At 30.2% G+C, this 24,454-nt stretch overlaps 1 protein-coding gene across 1 annotated transcript in view; it reads right to left on the bottom strand.

Moving 5' to 3' along the window:
- Positions 1-24,454, bottom strand: part of LOC142318111 (neurotrimin-like) — a 345,553-nt gene that overhangs the window by 125,554 nt on the left and 195,545 nt on the right. The window contains exon 4 of the mRNA XM_075354646.1: positions 14,228-14,398. Coding sequence (XP_075210761.1) covers positions 14,228-14,398 — 171 coding nt within the window. The remainder of the gene's footprint in view (positions 1-14,227; positions 14,399-24,454) is intronic.

Consider the following 24,454-nt stretch of genomic DNA (forward strand, 5'->3'; position numbering starts at 1 on the left):
TTCAAAAATGAGGATGAAACGAGTTTATTTAAAATATAAAAATATTCTTTTTTGTATTTTCATGGGATTTCGATGGTAGTTGAGAGTTTTTTTTAATTACAGTAAAGGCATATCAACAGAATTACTGCGATAATGAGTATTGATCAGAGAAGTTGTCTATATTTCAGTTACAAATGATATAAAGGTACAGCGCCTCTGTGAAATGAACTTTGCATTAGAACAACTCTGTGCATCCTTGTTTTACTGCACAGTAGTAATGGTAGAGTACAATTAATTTCCATTTTTCTTATACAGAAATATAACAAAGTCAAAATTTAAAAATATCTTTAATAATCAAGATTTTGATTTAAATCACTTCATTAGTAATTAATGTAGTAGCAGCAGAAGGTAGAATATAAAAAAAAAGTAACAGGCCACGGATACTATCAAAAGAGACGCTTGAAATGTAACCAACATAAATTCATGAAGTTCCAAAAATATTAAAAATTTTTAAGTAAATAATTAAAAATTACCACTTACGCAATTTACAATCCAATAATTTCAAACATTAACAGCGATTATGGTATTACGAATTACCAACTTGCGACTACTAAGAAAAGAGAAAATAAATATAAAATTTTCTTAACATCTGGTACCGTTGATATTATACAGTTTATATAAAAATAGATTATCCACTTAACAACAATTGTAAGTATTGACTATCCAAGCGCTTTCGGATTATTCCTCCATCATCAGGGATTATTGATTTATTATGAATTTTATAGCTGTGTATATCAATTTTTATAAATGGGAATTAAAATTAAAATAAAGTTTAAAATTATTATGTTCATAATAGTAGATTGATAATAATTAAAATAAATCAACGTGAAAAGAAAAACATCTTGTCAGTAAGATGTTTACAACTGTTATCTGTTAACTTTAATATTACATTTTAATTCCCATTTATAAAAATTTATATGCACAGCTATAAAATTAATAATTAATTATTAATCCGTGATGATGGAAGAATAATCCGAAAGCGCTTGCATAGTCAATACTCACAATTGTTGGTAAGTGGATACTCTATTTTTATATAAAAAATATAAAACATAATTAAAAGTTATCGTCATAATACATTCAATATTTAATTATTAAATGGATGAGCCATATGGTTGTATGTGTTTATGTATACATGTATTAGGAGCGATTAGGAAGCGTAGCTTTACCTGATAAGCAACTTAAGACAAGACCGAGATTTTTCGCCTATGAAATAGGAGACGAAATACATGGACAGCACAGACCGAGTCACCTTCATCATACCTCACAAGAAATAGTACCGCTTCAGTCCTTAAGTCTTAACTATGGATTATTATGATTATCCATTTGAACTTAAGCTAAAATAAATTAAGGGTTTAGGTAAAGTCCGATAAAATCACAAGGGAAAAAGAGATCGAAGGCAATGGAAAAGGGCTAGTATATCTAACGTTGAAAGGAATATGAAACGAATCCCATCCAAAAGAAGGTTTCAAGTATCCTCCAGACAGCGGGGAATCATCTCCCGCATTTCTTCGAGGGATCGAAGTGTCTTAACTAAGGATTAGGATTTGTTACTAATCAATGATTTTGAATTGACCAGCTTAACAAATTATTTTTCAAAACGTCAGCTATCTCTTCAGGATCCGGACACTAAAATGCTACTACTAATGAATAATGATTGTTACATATAAGAAGACCGAGTTTGAGTTCATCCTGCCCGTCACTCTAAAATACAAGAAAATAGTATTTGAAGAATAAACAAAGAAAAAATCGTGGGGTAATTATAGGAAATCAGTTTAAACTTTAATAATAACTGAATAAAAAAATATATATAAATTTTTATACTCGACTAGATTGCTATTAGTATGAAAGTCTGGGTTTTTAAGGAAATCAAATTTATACGTATGTATAAAAATGAAAATAAGAATACAGGTAAAGCCTTTAATTATTTTACATCCTTTAATCTGAACGTTTTTAAAAGTTTCATCTAAGTTAATCTAAAAATTGATTTTTATTTAAAGTACAAAAATCACCATTCAATAATTCTTTAGTAAAAAAACATTATAACCTACATATAACAATTCTATATATATATACATGTATATATTTATTAAAAAAAATTAATTCATTGCTTAAAAATAAGAATTTTCAGAGTGCGGGTTGTGTAAATAATTGTGGAACTAATATTAATGCACAGCTTGTTTAATACGAGAAACATTGCATGCACTACTGCAGGAACAGCTACAATATAGTAACATTAAACACTCTATCAATGCCCCATTATCAGCGAGTCATTTTATGTATTGCAAAAGCAAATATTTATTAGGACAGTAAATTTCGTTTCTTTATCTTATTACTTTAATTAAATTGTATAATTTTATTATACAATTTAATTAAATTATATAATATAATGTATATTATACCAAATATCGTCAGTATTAAATTCATAATTTTCTCCGTTAGGTAAAAATAATGAAGGACTTTATAAATTTCCTTATTACAAATAGTTTAGAAATCGGAAATACACTTTAAAACAATGCTACACTTAAGAAAACCATAAGGTAATTTATAGACTTCCATTCCAAATGAGATCGTCTTTTTTAGATGTCATTTTTATTTACTTCAAAACTTTTTGACATGATCTCATTGTTTTATTTATTTTTAGAATACCAAAATAAAAGACACATTCCAAGATTTAAATTTTTGAATGATACTTTGATAAGGAAGTGTACAGTGTAAAAGATGTTTTTTGACTTGACCAACATTTACTTTTTATACACCTAACAATCATAATATAAAGCTAGAAACGGCTAAAGGTTCTCCATATTCCGTTTTTTTATGTCGTTTTTATTCAGTGATTAGCGATAATTTATGTAAAAAAGATAATGTTGCAAGAAAAATAACGTTATGTTTTTCTGCAAAATTAATTCCACATTCCAATCACGATTTTGTTTTCTCGTACGATCTTTTAAAAATATTTTCATAACTATATAATGTAATTAATAAATGTAAAGTATCCTAGTTATTGTTTTGTTGGCGTACAGAACATCCGTTCTGAATCTCTTAATTTAAAAAGTCAAAACTCGGTTTCTCAGCGACGATGGGCTAATCGCATTTGAAAATTCAAATTTTTAAAGCGAGGTTGTGCATTCTATTTTCTGTGGCTAAACTATCGTTTATGAAGAAATATACCTACAAAGAGCTTAAGGGAAAAATTAAGACCATTAAGAAACTCCTACTGCATTGGTGAGAAAATGAATGAATCAAGATCTTTAATTAGTATTTTGGAAAAATTACTTATCTAAGTCCATGTCCGTGTTTATAATTGTTCTTTTTACTTAATGCAAACTATGTTTTATCTAATTTGCAGAGACTTTATCTACCTCGGTTTAAATTGTTTGGATTAACATCGGTAATTACGTTTTCTCATTCTATCCGTAAAGAATGGAATTATCTCGTTACCTAAAAATAAGTTATTTGCTATTAATGATTTAAGCAGCGAATTAGTGAAGTTGAATTTTATAAATCACCATTTTCAAAACAAATCACCAATTAGATAGAATTTTCCTACCAAAACCAAACAGTTCTTCGTCACTTTTATGTTTAATGCTTCAGTGGATATTTGAAAATAGTATAACATTTTCCTCTACGAAAATGTTTTGCTACCTTTAAGCAAACATTCAGCCGGTTTTGACTTTTTGAAAAATTAAAACTTTTCGAAGCTCTTAAATACATTCTGATAATCAATAGGATCCATTTTTTAAAAAAAAGCCGAATTGTTTACAGTAAGTAACGGTAATACGAGTAGTACGATAAATAATAATCGTATATGTATGAATAACTGCTTATTCAGAATGCCTAATGCATAATTAAATAAATTACTAAATGGATAAAATATTCATATTATTTAGTTTTTTGAAATATACAAGAAATTCATTGTCAAATATGTTACTGCAAATTGTAATTTACAATTATAACTGTAATTTATACAATTACAATTATAATTATTAGTGTTTTATTTTTAATTGTTTTGGTGTTTGTCAATAAACAGTTTGTAAATAAATTTGAAACAACTTCTTGTTTTTGTTTTATTTTAGTATTGCTATTTCTGACATAATTTTGCTCGAATTTAAAGAACATAAACTAACGATTAATAGGCTTTGCTAGTTTGATACAACTTTATGAAAATCGGTGCATTCGTTTTGAATTTTCCGGAAGAGAAAAACACTTACCACCAAACGCCTTACCTTTGTCCTGGCATAAAGAAAAATAATAAATTTTTGGTTAATTTTGTACGATTCAAGAAAGTATTTTTACAAAAAATATTTTATTATGCAGGCACATGAAAAATTACGTTTCAAAAAAATTATTGCGCTGCCATTCATATTATTATTTTCATTAATCGTTTAATTTATTTATCCAATCTTCTTCATTCTATGTGATTTTCTAGTTAAAATGTAATATTTCTAATTTATGTAGGAATATAAAATTAACCTAATTTCTTAAAATAAAATTAGAATTGAACTAAATTAAATTTCTTCTAACCTCTTAACTTTGATATCGTTGGCAACAGGTAAGAAATTACGATATCGTAATTTAACAGTATATTTTCAGTACAGATTATGTCGTATGTTAAACACACGTATGTTATACATTATGATACGTGTTTAGAGGATTGCTTAATGGTTTTCTGAAATTGATCCGGAAATGCAACGACTGAAACAGGAATCACATTTGATAGCTTCAAATATTGACTAGCGTAAAATAAACAAGAGTTGTAACTCGGAAACTAATGGTATGTATTTTTCATGATAATATGGAATTGTAATTTTATGACGAATCCAAATTACTAAGTTAAATTTTTCTTTTTAATGTAAAGTTTCAGTTAATTTAGTCAAAGAATAATGTTTTCAATACAACAAAACTCCTTTATTACTTATATTTTACATTAGCGAAATTAATCCTTTTTGAGACTTGGATTGTTTAATTGGAAATTGTTACTCTAAAGAGAAAATTCCTTAAAATAAAAGTATTATAATAACGTTCAAAATTACTATTTACTCAATTATCAGAAATAAAATTAATCTTACAATTTTGTCATTGTTAACTTCTCCGTTTTTCTGAGAATTTTTAACCAAATGATGAAATAAATTATAAATGGAATAAATCCAAATGTAACAAATACCCTATCCACACTTTGAATCCTTACCTAAAATCCATATAGAAAAGTTTCTTAATATTTTTTAACAAGATTTCTTAATAATTTTTAGAAAGTGCCTTTATACCAGAAAAATAAAATTGTAGAAAACACACTAAAGAAAAGCGTAGATTAGAATAATTTATTGAATTAAACATTTTCAGGTAGACGAATAGGCTAAGAAGGCCTATTCTGGACTCCAAGATGTCCGAACCTAACTCCTTATGAACTTTTTCTAGTAAGGATACATGAAGAGCATCATATACTCTCAAAAATACGTCACAGTAATCACCTAAAGGAAAGAATTACGAAAACCTGTCGTAAAAGTAATAGAATATATATTACATCGTATACGGACAGAAAAGATCAATATCAATTGAACATTTGCTGAGCGAATGACGAACATATTGAAATATAATCGAATATATAAATATGAAAGTCTGTGGCGGGATCTGTCTGTCCGTTTGTAGTATCACGCGAGAATCAACCGACTGATTGCTTTCAAATTTTCAGGATACCTGCGTTATCACAGGAAATATTTAAAGTCATAGGCCGATGCCGTAGCCCCCTTGGGGAGTTTTCCTCTCAAGAGTCTATCTACTTTAGTTACTACTATTCTGTCTTTTGTAATTTGGTTTCTTCTTCAGGTATTTGCAAAGGTCTTTTAATTGTTATTTATCAGTATTAGTCTCACTACAACGAGTATACGGAACATAGCGGGGCTCCAGGGAGCAGAAATTCCAGGCTAGACGGAAGGGCGAACGAAGCGGACCTTGACCGGCTACTTGAATATAAAATAAAACTATTTAAGATGAAAAATTTGACAAATAAAACAATATTTATTTTCTTCAGCGACAAAAGACTAACCGCCCAATTATAGCTACTAATGAAAGACAAATTTTATAGCATATGAAAAATGCCAATCCTGAGCGGAATTAAAATCCATAATTTTACGGATGCAAGTCAGACAAGCTATCACTTAGACCAAGTAAAAAAATTAAATGCGTATTACGGCATGTATTTTGTTTTTAATTTAAACCTTAAACCCACTATGCTTTTATGATGTTTCTACATTAAAAGTAATAGACACAAATTTAATTTAAATAATTTTTGTTAAAGATTCTTAAAATAGTAAATTTACGACTGAAAAATTGAAAAAATACATAACTACTCTAATAATACAAAAATATTTAATATAGAATAGTATTTGAAAGTGGGATTTTATATAGGTTTATTAAATATAACAAGTATCAAATATACACAATGAATATATTTCAGAACTTTAATTGAACCTGTATATATTTTATATTCAATTTAATAAAATTTATTGAACGGAATCAGAATAAATATTAGATTTAGATGGTAATAGAGTTTATTTTATTAATATTTTAAAAATAAACTTTGGTCGGTCCAGTTGGCACAAAAGAGCGACATGTGAACCAAGCTCTTGAATTTGAAATGTCTAGTACTAGGGCATCTATTGTTTAATAACTTTAGTGGCGAACCCGAACTTCCCTGTGTGAGTGTCGTAGGGATTTTGTGTTTCTGTCTAAGAAAAGAAGAATTTATTATTATTAAGAATTTATTTAATTTGTTATCTACATTTAATTATTATTAAAAGTAGAAGTCTCACTTTTAAATTATGAGGGATTGATTTTAATCGGAGAGAATTTGGGATATAAAATTGAAAAAAATATCAAATTTAATAAAAAATTAATATAACCTGACGCAATATGTAACATAATCATAAAACATAAATAATATTTATTTTTAATTCATTTTACTATTATTGACCGACTTCATAAAAGAAGGAGATTATCAATTCGACTGTATTTTTTTAATGTACGTTACGCAATATTTCCGACATTCGTAAACCGATTTTAATAACTTCTTTTTAAGCGAAAGAGTATACTTTCGGAATGATCCAATATAAATTTTAATCAAATCCGATGATAATCTTAGGAAAAATACCAAAAAAAACCGAACGGCTCGACACACTTAGCCTCTGACCGCTCCACCAGTACCGTGTTGCTCTGTTCTCTGTATGACTAATTATTAATAAAAGTCTATATAATCGTTTAGTCTCCGTGGAAATATTCCTGGCATTTCTTTCTCTATTCTTCTTCCTTAAACAATCATTTATTTTTTTCATTGGTTATTTTTCTCTAAATCCATATAACTATTAAACCTACATTTAATATTTATATATATAATGGCGAAAACGTTTAATAACCCTTTTTGCGAAATTATAATATAAATGTTTATATTTATATTATGCTATAATAAATTGTAATTTTTTAATATTAAATAAATAGTCATACAACAAGCTCGCAACCGACATCACTCTGTATAAGCGAGATAAATATTACAATTTTGCAATAAATAATATTTTACAATTATTAAAAACATTTTTTTTTAACCGGATACTTGCAAATCTTGTCCATGTCTACTCACAATAATGAAACCTACATATCGAATAGATTACTCAACCTCATCGTTTCTGTCAGAGCTTTGTCATCATGTGGTCTGTTTAATAACTTATTTGCTTCCAAATCAGACAAGGCGATGCCTTCTGAAGTTTTAATTCGACATTTATATTTTAACGACATAAATCTGCCTATTGGGAAAACTTTTCTTGGCGAGGTCTATCACTGTCCTTTCAAGAGTTGTGCCCTGCAGTTTGTGAACAGTTACAGCCCAGCTTAATGTTAGAGGTAGCATTCTGCGCTCGATAACTTCGCTCGGTAACGTCGCTTGGAATGTTGTACAAACTGGTGAAATGGCTACACAACCATCAACAGCTTCATTCTAAAATCAATAGTCTGTCTCGTCATTAAATTTTAAGAGTACAGCTTCCAGTAACTCTCCTCCCACGTTTATCAAGCCTTTACGGTGGGAACGTTGCTCTTGCATTTCGTTTGACAAACGTTCGTTTATTAACTGAGACGATGAGCATGACTCTCTAGACTTTCATTTCGTAAGAGTCGACTGTTGTACGTTCTCATTTGTGAGAGTCTACATTCTCGTTGTTGAGAAGTCTCTGCGGAAATATTCACGGCATTTCTTTCTCTACTTTTCCTTTAAAAAAAAATTACTCTTTTCTTGACAACTTTCCTTTAAACGTCGTTGTCACATTTGAGCAATGTATATATATATATATATATATATATATATATACTAGATACCACGAAAAATAGTACTAAAACGTTGGAAGTAATTATATTTTTATTTATTAAGTAAAGTAAAAGTATTTACAAAAAATAACTATTTTTGAAGTCGGTGCTAACACACACAAGTTAAACAAAAAAAAATCAATAATTTAATACAAATCCTACTTCAAACAATGCAAAATTGGTAGTAGAAGTTTTACTACAATAAAATGTGATCTAAAAAAATATAATACAACAATAAAATGTGACGTACAAATATATGATAAAAGAATATTTTATAGATGCTTAGGTACGCATATTAGCACCGCTATATGTGCTTTAATGAACTCATGATGAGGTATGGTCGTTAAACGCTTTCTCTTACATGCTCTTGAGATCCCATATTACATGTGGAAATCGCGTTTAGCCACCTAGTGATCGGTTGAGGTTCTAACTTTACGTAATTTTGTGTTACTGTAGTTAATAAATACAAATATAATTATTTGTAAATTTTAGTATAATTATTTTTTAAAGTCGATTTTTATTTTTATTTTTTATAAATTATTCTGTTATGTCAGCAATGAATAGGTGACAGTAAAACAGGAAATTAAAAAAATTAATTTATTTAAAATTTAAAACAATTTTTCCAACAAATTGGCAGCCTACTTAGTAGCATTTTAATGGACCATAAAAAAATGTTAGGTTGCAAACAATACATTCTGAAAGTGGCCATTATTTCTATTTACACACTTTTCAAATCGATTTGTGTTTTCAATCACAAGCCGTAATAGAAATTATTAAATGACGTAACTTCATGACAAATTTTCTCTTGAGTTCTTCAACGTTTCGTGGAAGGGATCACAGCTATGAGAATCACTGATCTCGAGTGCAAAGGAATAGTGTCGTACCTGGAGATAACGAGGTTTAGAAATAATCGCTTAATTGTGTTTAATTTTTTCTTAGCTATGTGACCGATCACTCTCCTGTTGAAATCAAGTCTGAATAGTATTAGGTTTCTCCACCACTTCAGGAGACAAAAACTTTTCATTCAATCGAAAATAACGATCTGACATGACGGGAACAGTATTCGCAACGTAGTCCTCGAATAAATAAATAAATAAATATAGACTATTAATTTAGAGGACGCTGTTGCACTTTACACGATGACTAAAGTTGCAAAGTGATTTTTATTAGGGTTCCTTGTTCCAGTTAACGGAAGTTTTGTTAAAATTCACATAAGTAGATTTGATTTATCACCCATTATTATATTGTGAGTAACCTTTGAAAAGTCGGCCTCAAAAGTCATAAGATTAATTTGATCAGTATCATTTAATGCCTGCACAACTTCAATTTTATACGGATGAATATAGAAATCTTTTTGGAGAACCCTTCAGAGATTAGTGATTGACAAACCGAATGAAGTTGGCCACAGCGGTTGAGGATTTGTAGCATTGCAACTGTTACGGAGACTATGTTTTCAAATATACTTTCATTCTTTATTTACCAGGAGGCTTTTGGTAAAAAGCTGAATCAGTTTGTTCAAAATTTTGTACGCAGAATTAACGGCATTGGCTGACCGTATCGTATCATCCCGATTAATCTTCAAGTGGCATCGAAATAACCGCTGTACATCCTTAAAACTATAGTCAGTTTTATAGAATAATTTATAAGGAAAACAGACCCTTTTCATCCATCCAATGCCCCTTTATAAGTGCTGTAGAAAGAAGAATCGACTGAAATAAAAACATTGGAAAACTTACTAACAATTGTCTTTTACATGATTCGCTATTATTTTGACATGATTCAACCAATCTGACTATAGTTGATTAGAAATTGTAATTTAAGCAAATTTATTCTTTTTTATTTTTGAATAGCAAAATAAGAAAAGGGAACGCGTAAATGTTGTGTATATTTTTATTATCTATATTAAAATTTACCAAATAGATTTTCAAAATCAGGTTCATATGATTCACCACTTAGTCTGGTTTAGGTAGATTTATACATTAAAACAAGAGTACAATAAATAATTATATTCTGTTTGACGGAGGATGCACTCATTTAAAGTCTATTAATAAGTACTTGAATTTACACTTATAATACGATTATGAGATCCCTTCCGGTGTAAAAAAAAATTAATTACAAAATTTAATATTTTCAGTAACTAGCCCGGAACCATCTAATGGACAAAAACTCATTTTATCTTTTATATAATTGAGGTTACAAATAAATATACTGACTGATGAGAATTGCCATTATTTACAGTTAATCGAAATTATTAGCAGTTGTAATTAGAATATAATTTAATTAAAATCAAATTTAATCAACTGTTAATCTTATTATATTACTAATTAAATAATTATTAATTAACATTAATTTTTACATATTTTTAATTTTGTGTCGACTAATTCATTAACCCAGTTATACTAAGTAATTAAATGTTGATTTGTTTAATTTATCTTTACTATTATTTTAAATTTTCTATTTTCTAAGCCCGTAAGGTGAAAAGAATACAAACAAAAATATACTTGAAAACTAAATACGTAGACTGATATTCATAAAAGAGAATGAATGCGAACGAGGAAAAGAAAACGTCAACAGCAAGAAATGGAAATTTTGTGAGATATAAAATGTATATAATAAGAAGACGTGATAAGAGACCTGAGGCAAACTGAATTATATATTTTGTTTATACCGGATTATCCCTTGTGTACACACATTTGGGAGATAGGATTGTGTCGACGATTAAAAAAAAGTTTAATCAAAAAGTCGATGCAGTGGCAGAGAATGAAGTATATTAGAGTTTAGCTTTAGAATATGGAGGTATCAAAATAGCGATGCGAACGAACGTTAGAGAAATGGCAATGGATGGAGAAGTGTTTTGGCAATGTTTGAGTGGACAAATGGAGTGCAGTACAGAGTGAAGAGCTAGACAAACATCAGATGCCAGCTTCGACATCTTTCTACTCTTCTCTTCTACACCTTCCCTAGAAGGAATGTAGCACCCCTCATCAGTTACTCCTTTTCCTTCTCGTTTTGTACTTCCTTCCCTTGTAGTTAGAATTAGCATCCTGTGCAACATTCTTCTTCAATTTCTCTCACGTTTATCCTTTCCTACATTTCTTGAGTTACTTGAGATCAACCGTCTGCGAGTGATGGACTAGCTAGGTAAACGCGTCTGCTTCCTTCCACTACACTGCTCTCTACCTTCATTCATTTCAGCCGTCATCTAGACAAGTGGATATCTACAATTTATATAACCTTTTCATTTTTCCTTTTTATATATACTTAAACATACTTTATCTGATTAAATAATTAAACAAATCTTAATAATAAACCAGCATATTTAATTAGAAAAAAAATTCTTACAACCTTTTCTCTAAAATCAATTTATTAACTACCCTTTTAAAATGGGGTTTTAACTCCAACAAAATTTTATATAGTATTTTTCGGTGTTTTACGATCCTGAATTCAAAAACACAAAAGTTTCCGTTACAAAATTCTGTATCCGTGGACTTGCGTGGGTTTGAATGTACACATGTCAGGTTATCACTATTATTTTACTGGTGAAAAGATCTAAAAAAATAAATAAAAATACATTACTCACCAAACAATATCAAAAGAACTTATTAATTTTTTAATTTTATATTGTTTGTCGGAAACTTTCTAAATGGTGGTTCATTACCGATGAAGAAATACTCTTCACTGTTTAACGAGGAAAGTAAATTTTTTAATTACCTTAAAAATTAATTTGTAATCAAAGAGAAAATTATTTTTATTCGAGATTATTTTAACCAGATTTGGTGATAGTTTAGGATGTAATACTGATGAAAAGAATTGAACTTAGGCGAATTTTTATAATTATTTTCTTGTTTAACAAATCAACCTACAAGTTATTATTTTTTTTTAAAACAAAACAATTAAATCATAAAAATAATTTAACTTTTAACGGGGAAGAATAAAATGTCGCTGATTTTTCAAATGCAGGAAAATTTAAATTACATACTTACCATCTTTAATAAAATTTAGTACCGCTAATCGTAAGGGCTATCGTGTCAAAATTTCATCTTCTTATTGTTTCTTGTTGTACTGTAGTACAATATATTTAAGATACTTTTCTAAGTAAATAGTTTCAAATATTTTCACTTAAACATGTTGTTGGTGGATAATTACTAACTACACATCTACAAAAATTAAATTAATTAATCCATTGATATTAATCAATTAATCACAAATATTAAAATGATTTGTGATTGGACAGGAAACAAAAGAGAAAATTTCTTTAATATTATTTATTAATGTACGTGTATTACAGTTGTGCGTAAAGATTATAAACATTTAAAAAAAAAGGACAATATTCATATAAAATAATTTCTTTAATAATGAATGTAACTTTGAAAATTATATGAAAATGTTCAAACAAAAGTAAAAACTTTATACATGTAATTTTATATATTTTTCTAGTAAAACTTCCACAATATCCTTTAATCTTCATTTGAAGTATTTCGAACTTTAATTGAGTTTGATATTTGGTAAAGGTAATAAATTTATAATTTGAACTTTTCTACAGGTTTTATCATCACTAACATCTCTATAATATTACTAAAAGGTATCACAAGTATTAGCCAAACAGGAATGTAAATTCACTGATCGTATCTTGTGCTCTTAGTAACAATAGACTAGGCTGGACTAGTAAAAGATATTAAGTACCTTACACTAGGCGTGGTTAATAACTATTTTAATAATTTGTGGTTATTTAGTATAGAAATTTACAAGTAAAATAATGAAAATCTTTAATACCAGTTTGAATTTGAGTTCAATCAAGCGTTTCCTACGATCTAATAAATAAAAAATAAATTATCATGCTATTTGTTTTCTTCTGGCACGAATTGTATCTAACCATACAAAAATATAAAAACAGGTAATAAGTTATGGACATATAACAATCTTGAGAATAAATTGTCAGTATCTTTGGAGAAAAAGGGAAAGGAACTTATTTTGTAACTGAAATGAATAAATGAGAATTAGGTAGCCGCTCCGAATTTATTAAACATTTCTTCAGGTTGAACTAGTCTTCAGGCAACTTAGCAGATATTGCTAATGGACCAAACAGAAAAATGCCATAGAATACTAGAATTACTACAAGTATTTTGATGGTTTATCAGCAACGTCTTTTTGAAAATACTCGCTGTAAAACACTAACTATAAAAATTATGATTAAATACTCACAAATGCTGGTAAATCCACTAGTACGAGTATGAAATTTATTTTCGTACGATCAGCAATCGTATCTGTAGGTAGAGATACTTTCAAAAGATTAAAAAGCTCAGCATATAGAAAATTCAGTGTTCTTTCTAAACGCAAATACAATAAAATTAACAAAAATCCCCCACTAGTTATGATGTTGGTTACAATATACTAGTAATGTAACCATCATTGTATACCTTGAAACGTGTGACATTAAACTCATGTGTGAAGATATGTGCCAAGTTAAATAAAACATGTGAATTGATAATTATTTTCACAATTATTTTGTATTTAAAAAAAATAAAGTTGAAAAACGGTTTAATATAACGAAAAATTGAATATTTTTATTTGGCCAACTGGATATTTAGTAGAGAAATATGTACCCAGCTCAGAGGAAAGCAAACCTTAAGCTTTCATTATATCGGGACTTAGAAATTTTCATTAAAATAAAAATTAATCTAAATCTACGCAGCGATAGTCGTTTTTAATTTTCTTAGAAAAATAATTAAAAAAATGCTATAATAATCTGAAAAGTAAAGTTATGGTATTACGTAAGATTATGTTTAAAGGCATTTTAACATGAAATACAGAAATTTTATCAACTACTAACAACAAATCTCACCTTTATCTCTATCCTTGCTGTTTCTCTTTAATAAAAGTCCAGTGCCATCCTCTCTACGCCAAGTAATTTTAGGTGGAGGTCTTCCTTGAGCCTTACACGTCAATGTAGCGTTGTCACCTTCTCTCACTGTTACGTCAGAACTTGTTCCATCATCAACAATATCTGGGGGTACTAAGAAAAAACAATAATTTAAACAAAATTTTTAAATTACATCGTTTACCGACAAATATACTAAAAACTGTTTTATTAAAAGTAAATGATTAAACATTTTTCGCTATCTACTCGCCCGCCATTTTCCCAACATCATTTATTAAGAGACAGTTTATTCGAATGTAAAAAATAATAGAATTTTAAAAGAACTTTCTGCGCACTTGGAGGTTGCTTGCTATTAAATAAATAAACTTTGATAATATTATGAAAGCATAATTAAAATAATATGTAAGTTAATTATCTATTTAAACGAATAAGGTATATTGGGAAGGTTCTCAACCAACACTTTTTTTACATTGAAATTTGACAAAATAAAATAACTCATTACTCTCATTACTCTTTCTACAGAGCGTTACTAGTTTAGTTTTATATCAGATCTCCAATTTATTAACTGAGGCCGTGTTTTCTTAAATTAACGTTTTCAATTTAAAAAATGAACATTTTGTTAACATCTAACATCATTATCTAAAAATTAATAATTATAGATTAATTATTAATCCCCTAGGCTTAAATGTGCTCCTTATTACAAATGAATTTTTAAGCGGTGAACGACACTAAGTTTTAGATTTGTAGGACAGGAAGTAAATACAAAATTAAGTCAAGTCTATAATCACATTTATTATTATTTTAAAATGATGGGGTGTTTTTAATTATTTTTAAGTTTATTTTGCGAAATAATAAAATGAATATAAACAAGATATTTATTCTCATTTTAGAATAGAATTCTTTTATAGAAATTGTAACCTAGGTTTATAAAATATGAGTAATTTCTGAAGTATAAAATAAATTTAAATAAAAAATATAACCGACTAAAAAAGCTTTAAATGTTAAAAAATATTTTTTAATTTCGATTTTCGAGGTGAGTTTCAAAATAAAATCTAACATTACAAAAACAATACTTAGATTTTAAAGTTTAAATTGAAAAAGCATTATGTTTTTCATGTTTTGTAGGTTTTTTGAAAGTTGGTTGCCTTTTATTAAGATATTTTATTTTTAATTTATTATACAGTTTTTAATTTTACTTTAATTCATTACCCGATTTTTTAAGGTAAAATTAAATTTTATATTAATTTTATTAGTAGCCCGAATAAAAACTCGCCCTATGAAAAAAATTTAAAGAGAGAAACGAGAGTCCTGACAAAGAAGAAAAGGAATCAAGAGAAAATAAAAGGAATGAATAAAGAAACTTTTATCAGGACTAGCCCAAAGCTCTCTGCAATGCAGAAATATGCATTATTTTTTCTCTAAACTTTTCAAGTAATTTTTTTGAATTTTCGTGTGAAAATACTTTAGCTATTCAGAGTGATATCAGACATAGAACATTTCGTGTGAGAATTCAGTTTTAAGAAATGAAAATCTGATAAAAAAACCTTCAAATTATCTAGTAATATACTTTTTCATTGAAAAAATTCTTCACTTAAGGATGAGAAAAAAAACTGGAGTCACTAGATGAAATTCCTTCACAAAATAAAAAAAATAATAGTCGAAGACTATTTATTTAAGTTTCAGGCTTTGACATCTACAAATGAAATGAACTGAAATAAAAAATTAAAAACACATTACCGATTCAATTTATAAATACAGTAGTAGCCCGAAGAAAATTTAAGAAAAATAGTACCAAAACGAAGAAAATTAAAATTCTGATTACAAATAATTAAATACAAAAATGTACCGGTTGAATTTAGAACTTTCTTTTTTGGAAGCCCCTAGAAAAATTAGATGTTATTAGAATCTATGGGTAGAAATGACGCTGATATTGTTAACTGTCAATGTTAACAGAACGATTCCTACAAGAACATGAAGTTCATTGTTATGGAATATGTTAAAAATACAAAGGTGATCATTTGCTTATTTCATGCGCTGTTCGTATCCTGAAGTAAGTTACAGGAAGGAAGAAATGGCATCAATTTGATAGTCTACCAAAAAACAAAATAAGGCATTACTTTAATTTTAATTTATAACATTGCACGAAATATGTTATTAAAAAAGTAATTCTTTTCTGCTAAGTTGCTCTTTTATAGAGAGTAAATAAATAAAATTCTCCGTTTTATCCTACCATAATACAGATCGTTATGATTTTTTTTAAATATCAAACATTATATCAATTATTATATTTTTAAATATCAAGTATTATAAGAAAAAGAAAATCTTTAGAAGACAAAAATATTTCTTCTTTTTATACAACTCTGTAGTACTAAAAATTCCAATTTTTTGGCCCTCATAAAATCTTAAATATGATTACATTTCAGCTCGCTAAGATTTGATATAAACGACCTTTTTATGTGTAGAAACTAAACGAATCGTTCAAAAATTTCAAGTCTTAAATTTATCATCAATAATGAACATCTTAAAATGAACAATGAACTAGCAATTGCAATATTTTTTCTTTATTAAATGAAAAAAATGCTTTACTAGCTTTTTATTGTAAAATAGCAGCCAATTCTAGAAAGTAATAGAAAGTAAGAGAAAGTAATAGGAGAGCCAGACTAAACCAGGAACTAAATAAATTGGGTAAATTAAAGTAATAATAGTTATACAAAGTGAAAATGTCCAAGAAATTCCAAGAGTCCAAGAAATTAAAACTAGATTTGCCAGATCGGCAACATGAATCTAAGAATATTTATATTTTTATTACCTTAATACCGAGTTTTATTTTCCTTACTAAACAACCTGACATACTTAAACCTTTATACAGACTATTTGTTCACAGTACATTTTAAGCTTCAAATAAAAAAACAAATCACATTATGGATACTGTTTCTTAGCTAGACTTACAGTTATAACAGCAATGATAACTTTTATCTTGTCTCTTAATACTTTAATAGTCGGTGTACATCTACTTTCTGTATTATTTGTTTTTTTTTAATTTATAAAAAGATCCATAAAAATTATTAACTAAAAAAATATACAGAAGAATTTTGTAAACACTCTTTAAAATAATTCTACAACACTCTTTGAAATAATTAAATTTATATGTTCTGTAAAAGAATAATAAAATTATCTAAATAAATAATAGAATAAAGAAATTTTTAATTTGCAACAAGTGAACAAGCAGATTATCCTGCTTGTGGACTGCGTGGAAGCAGTAGGTAGAACGCGTGAAAACGTTGTAAGACTACGGGGAAACATCTGTATAGAATAGCAAGACCTCAACAATGAAAAATCATAAAAATCCATTTTTACGCATTCCAATTCATAAATGCTCATTTTAAAGCTTGTTATTCATTGAATCTAATCGTCTACATTATATATCAATAGAATTGGCTGCTATTTTACAATAAAAAGCTAGTAAAGCATTTTTTTCATTTAATAAAGAAAAAATATTGCAATTGCTAGTTCATTGTTCATTTTAAGATGTTCTCAGCTACTGCTCTATTGCTTCTTTATAGCAGCTGTAACTGTAAATGGAAATATATAAATCAGCCCAAAATTTTGATGCGGGATTTTTGCAAATATCGACGTTTCAAAATCCCGTGAAAAACCCGGAAGATATATTTACGTATGTACAATTGTTGTTCTACATTTTGATTAATAACTCCGGATTGGCTCAACATAAATTCTTCAAAAATGGGTCAAATAATTTCTTTATATGGGGAATTGGTGACATTAAAATTTGAACAAAATTAAAAAAGAGGAAGTGGTAGTTTTTGCCGTTTAAGATTTTTGACTCTCTTTGAGTAGTGGCCAAAGAAATTTGAGCTTTAGTATGATGAAAGCACACAATAAAAATAAAAATTCCAAAATTATAAGTCCATCAGAATTAGGAGTGGAAAGATATTCAACATTATTTTGAAAACTCGTTGACTAAAAAAAAAATTAAATTTGGCACAAATATTTGGCTATATTTATCAGTTTTTGCCTGATTTTCGACCCCTCGGACAAGGCGGCAACACAGTACCATATTCTTTTTAATTTTTCCCTGACAGGATATCCAGGAAGATATTGACCAAACTTCAGGGACTGATTCAGGACATCAAAATACTCATAAATAAAAAATTTCATGCGGATAAATGCAATGTGTCGTATTTATACCCATATCTAGCTTTATTTTCCCTCTGTTCGTCATTTTGTATGTTTTAAATAAAAACTTATCATAGGCTGAGATATTTTAGTGGAATTACAAAATAAGTAAATTTTAAAGTTTAAAAATGGCGGCCATTTAAATTTTTTAATCACTCCTGAAGTACTAGTTTCAGCAAATAATAGGTTATTAGATAAGTCTTTAAGACATTTATAATAATAAACCCTATTTATTCAAATCGAATGATAAATAGCTACGATATGACTGAAACTTGTTAAATTGGTTAAGACAATTCTAGTCTGGACCGCTACAGGCAAGCGGGTAAGGTTTTACCCGAGTTCACACTAATATTTTTTCTTTTACTGCCATTAAAATGATAACGAGCGAGATTTGATTAAACCGTTTCCTTATAAGGGAAATGTACAACGTTATTAATTTTACGTGAGATAAGATTGTTATATTCGATACCACGTAGTGAAATATCGCCAGGATCTCTAGGAACAATGTATAAACTGATTTTTTAAATCGTTTACTAAATTTGTTATTAGAATAGATTTCCAAAATCGTTTGCTATTTGTATTTCATATTTTTTTTATAGATTTTAAGTAAATATATTAAAATTATATCTAAAAACGCAACGATGAATTTGAAATAAAGGTTTGTTAAGAGCGAAGCCGGAAAAGTTATAGGACCGTTGCCGGGATTTTTTTTATATTACATCGATACAATTAATTATGCTTGATTTAATTCCTGCCCAAAAATTTATTAGGATTTTAAGATACTTGCTGGCAGATCAGCACAGCAGAGGTTGACAAAAGTTTCTATGATAATTTATTTTACGTTTTTAAATAAGATTGCTTTTAAGGATGGGATTTTTTATTGCAAACAGTAATCTTAAAATTGTGGGATAATTTGAAAGTTTATTTTTTATTTTAAGAGAATTCATTTTACACCTACATCATTAAATCGGTAATAACAATATTCTGTTTGATGCAATTTTTTATCATAGGATCAAGCTATATTTTTTATTACGTAATCTTTGTCGTAAAGTAACAAAGCTCCTGATAGGTCGTTTAGGCGTTTTATCTTTACACTTTCTTAAAAGACATAAAACATTGTATTTAACGAATACGTAGAAAATTTCTCTTTCAATCTCATAAAACGTCTCTTAAAAAAAGAAAAGTAAAAATTCAACATATATCTCGTATATTTTAATGACACTGAACTAACATTCTATTTTCTATTGACGAGAAAAAACCGCATACCTTAAAGATATTAGCAGAAGAGGTTCAACTTAAAATATTTGTAAAGTATTTAACTTTTTAATTTTATTATATTCAATATGCGTGTAACTTATTTCATACTTAAACTTTATTAAAAGATAAAATTTTCTCATTAATATTTGTGATATACATATCACAAATAAATATAAGTATAGAATAAATTATATACTTTATCGCAACCGAAAACAAGCATTTTAACCAATTTGAAAAGTACAGATTAAATAAGAAATCTGAAAAGAGATAATCAAGGAGAGTTGTATGAAGGTGAACGCAATCAAAAATAAACATTACTCATTTATTATTAGAATTAAACTTTCTTTGTCAATGATTTTAGCTACCTGAAATAAGTTCAAATTGAAGAATAACTAAAACGGCTAAATGCACTCATCAGGCGTCAATGCGTACCTAAATTGTAAAGTAGTACTATGTGAGGTTGATGGACGTAACGTAACTCTTTAAAATGAATCTATGATTAGATGAAGTCGTCTATGGAATTTTATGGAGGAATGAAATCGCTTCCCTCCGTTCACAGTAAGGATTTTTCTATAGTTTGCGTTATTTTCAAGTTTGAGAACATTGCTATTTAGAAAGTTTAATTTTCACCAAGCAAGATGGTTGCGAAAATATTCAAGGGAGTTTAAGAAAAATAAACATACTTTAGTGTGTGAAATCCAATCTGTGTGGTTATATGAGAGATGGTTACATGCTGAATTATGACAAAATATTTTTAAGGATGATTTATTTTTTTGGAAAATTAAAAAAATCCAAAATTTAAAAAAATTACTCAATTTATACTAAATTCCAAATAACTTACGGAGCTTGAAAATCATTAAGAATGTTCGAGCAACCGTTATGAGATGAGCTTTCAAATATCTTTTTTCTTAATGTAAAAAAAATTAACGTAGAATTGCAAGATTCCTACCCTTAAAAGATACGGAGATATCGGTGATGAGGACCCGTGATGGTAAATCAGTCGGGGAGTAATCTAACATATATACATTTATTAGATGTGTTAAATAGGAATGAAGAACTCCAATTGAAGATAATGAAGATCACGGTTGTTAAGCAGAGGTCAGATATTAGTTTAGTAAACGGGATTGATCAAGCTTCAAGTCCTTTGATGTCTAATTACTACAGTAAATATAGTTTTTTTTAAATAATTCTTTTTACCGACTTTTCCAAAAAAAGTACGGTATTACTTTCGGTCGCATAGTGAGAAAATGAATTTCTTTTACTTTTTGAGATGTGTGGAATACAAAAATATCATTCACTTAAATCAGGTTTCCTTCTATCATGCACTCATATTGACTTCATATTGACTATCATTGCACTTTTATAAATAAAATTTAGGCCTACGTATAAAATTTTGTGGCTCAAGAATATCCAAAACATCCAGACAAACTTCATTAAAGTTTAGGTATGCAATAGAGGTGAATCTTAAATTGCGTATGTGAAACTTTTATGAAGATTGGTTGAGTCATTCTTGAGTTACGCTCAAGAAAGAGGTTTTTGAATTTGAAGTTATGTTGGGGTACTCCTGTACTTTACACACGCGCTTAAGCAGTGAGTTACGGTGATTTTTTTTTATACTCACTTGGGCCGGACATACAGTCAAGTAAAGCTCAGCCCAGGTGAGCGTCCTTCAACTCTAAGAGGACCTCCCGACCTACCGGCAGTACGTCCGGCATGACAGTCCAGCCCCCCCCCCCCGGAGGATATTTTTTATCGCCTGCTTCTAATCTCCGAGAAGAGGTGTACCTGACCCGAATATGTCGTTCTCGGGCCCCTCCTCGGAGACCGGGTCTCGGTATATAATCTCAAACGCCTCACGCCTCTAACCACTGAGCAGGGAGAACCGGGCTTGACGAAGTCAACCCCGGGTACCAAACCCAGCAGGCGAGTCTGGGTCTTTTATTTTGCCCCATCCTCCATGCCAGCCTAAGGACTCTGGAGCTACCAGTCGATCATCGTAACCAACACACCCTGGCATGCCGGCCCTCATGACCGGGGCTATGCTCCCTTCCCTTTTCTATTCTTTTCCTGTTTAACCTCCGGTAACTCCGGACACCCAGTCTCATGTCTGTTCCGCCAGTACGTCTTCTAACTGTTAAAGTGGTGAACATACATATCTATAGAGCAAGCTCCAGCCCTTGATTAACCATCCAGTTAATAATACTGTTATCGCCATATTGCCACGTTCTTCTATATCTGATTCCGTCCTGCCACTCCCTAGGACTATGAGATCGTCGGTGTACGCCACTAATTGGGTATCTATCGGCATGGGAAGATTAAGAACCCTATCGTACACCAATAACCATAATAGGGGACCTAGGACTGACCCCTGAGGCACCCCGCCAAAGACTTGGAATGTTAATTTACTTCCCAGTGTGTCGGTTTCAATTACCCTCAGTCAAGTACTCTGCTATTTGACTACGTAGATAGGGACTAATTCCCTTTCTTGCAAGCGCTGTCATTATTGAATTCTAGATAACAGACCCGAACGCATTGCGTACATCCAGCATAATGATCGTGGGTATTTTCCGGTCCTCCAGGTGCCCCTTCTTTCCGTAACAGCCCAGTTAATCACTTTCTGAATAACCTGCACAATGGGCCGTCCTTTCCAGAAGCCGTACTGACTCGTATGAATGCCAGCGCCCGCATTAAGCTCCTCAATCATACGAGACGCTAGCATTCTTTCTATGGCCCTCTCCATTTTGTTAATTAAACATAGTGGTCTATAACCAACATTAGAAACATTTTCAGTAGATTTCGGAAGGAAGACCAACCTTGAATCCTTCCAACACTTGGGAAAGTTTGAGGTCCCAAGACCGAAATTAGCAATGTCGGTCAGCTCCCAGGGCACTTTACTTGCTAGACCTTTTATGACCGTCGCCGGTATTCCATCAGGTCCGGGGCTCTTGCGATCACGCAGCAGATGAATCGCTTTGACTACTTCCTCCTGCGTGAATCTCTTACGATCACATTCTACGATTTCGGTTAAGCCACTCTCCTTCCTATTGAAGAGTTTAGATATCTGTCTAGAAGTAGACTCTTCCGTGAGGATGGGTAATCGCCTACCAAACTGCTTCATTGAAATCCGATAGGTCCGCCCCCACGGATCGGCGTCGAATTCATCACATAACTCCCACCATTTCATCTTTTTTAACTTTTTAATCTCGTAGTTCAGAACGCATCTAGCATTGACATAACTCCTGGCAGCCTCTTCACTCTTCACCATCAGCCACTCGCAACCGCTGCTTTATGCTTGCAACCGCTACTGGTTCCTCCTAAGTTGAGCAATTTTTTCGGTCCACCAATAAACCGGTTGATGCCTACTACCTTTGGTATTTGCCTACCTTTGGTATTTGCCAGATGATGCCTACCTTTGGTATTTGAGCAATATCCTGTATTATAATCTCTTGAAGAATTTCAGGTGACAGCCTTCGACCATCTGCCAGCGGTCTCGCGTCATTGTATACAACTATTGCAACCTGTCTCTGACTCAATCTCGATGGCATCTCGATCTCTAACATCGTGGCAAGATGGTCATTGGCAGTCTTGTCCTTCAGGATCCTCCAGCTTTACCTGGAATGGTCCCAGCCTCCACCCATGATGGTCAAGTTCAACACGAAATGATGCCCTCTCGCTTCAAATGAATGCGTCTGATCATTTAAGCAGTATAAACCAATAGAAATCACCAATTCTGTCAGGACTTCGCCTCTTCTATTCGTTTAAGAACTGCCTACCGCGCCGACCTTACAATTAATGTCGCCCATCAGAATGACCTTTTTCGGGGATATTGTGATGACGTCATGAAGACTCCACATATAGTTTTCGAAGTCTTGATAGTCACAATTTGGGCTGACATTAGCTCCTAGCAAAACAGCGTCTGTCAATTCAATAGCTATGATACCCTGTGATTTATGAAACAATTGAAAGCCCCATCTGCCACTGATATTGCGTATGGCCACATCTCCCGCCATATCTAGGCACTACACTCTCTTTTCGGCTGTAAACTGATTAGGGTCCGTCGTGATTAAGAAATCAGCTCCCAGATCATTAGCCAGTTCCCCCACTAGATTGTGGGAGAGAATATTCCTATTTGCATTCGATAAAACTGCCCTAATCATGCTCCCGTAAAGCGCAGCTCAAGCCTCCGGTACGATGATCAATACTACTACCACTACAATCCAGACATTTCATTCTTTCCCTACACTCTCTAATCTTGCGACCACTGTAACTACAATTGTAACAGAGATCGGCCCGATTGGGTCTATGACAGCCAACACTCCTACGTGTGTAGGTTAAACTCGTTAATCAAACGTAAGTAGCACATTGCACCCTTAAAATAAGCGCGTTTATGACTGCAAAATAGTGACGATATCGGAAACGAAAAGTCGATCTTCTTGCACAGAACTACGCAAAAGTTTTTTCAACTAATATATTGTTTCCTCTAATGTTAAAACATATCATTTTATACAATTCTGAAAGGATAATCGATTATTTTTTATTATTAATCATGTTTCACTTTCATACATCTATTGTTCAATAAAATTTTACTTTATTTGTTGAAGTAAAGTAAAAATTCATAAAATAAAATAATTTTTTTCAAGTAACTATAAAAACACATAACGGGAGTCCCAACTTGAAGAAACTACAGTACTTTATCGGGCCATTTGTTACGTAGCTTATTTCCTTAGTATTGCAGCAGAT

Source organism: Lycorma delicatula, chromosome 1, assembly GCF_047948215.1.
Source record: "Lycorma delicatula isolate Av1 chromosome 1, ASM4794821v1, whole genome shotgun sequence".
Lineage (NCBI taxonomy): Eukaryota > Metazoa > Arthropoda > Insecta > Hemiptera > Fulgoridae > Lycorma > Lycorma delicatula.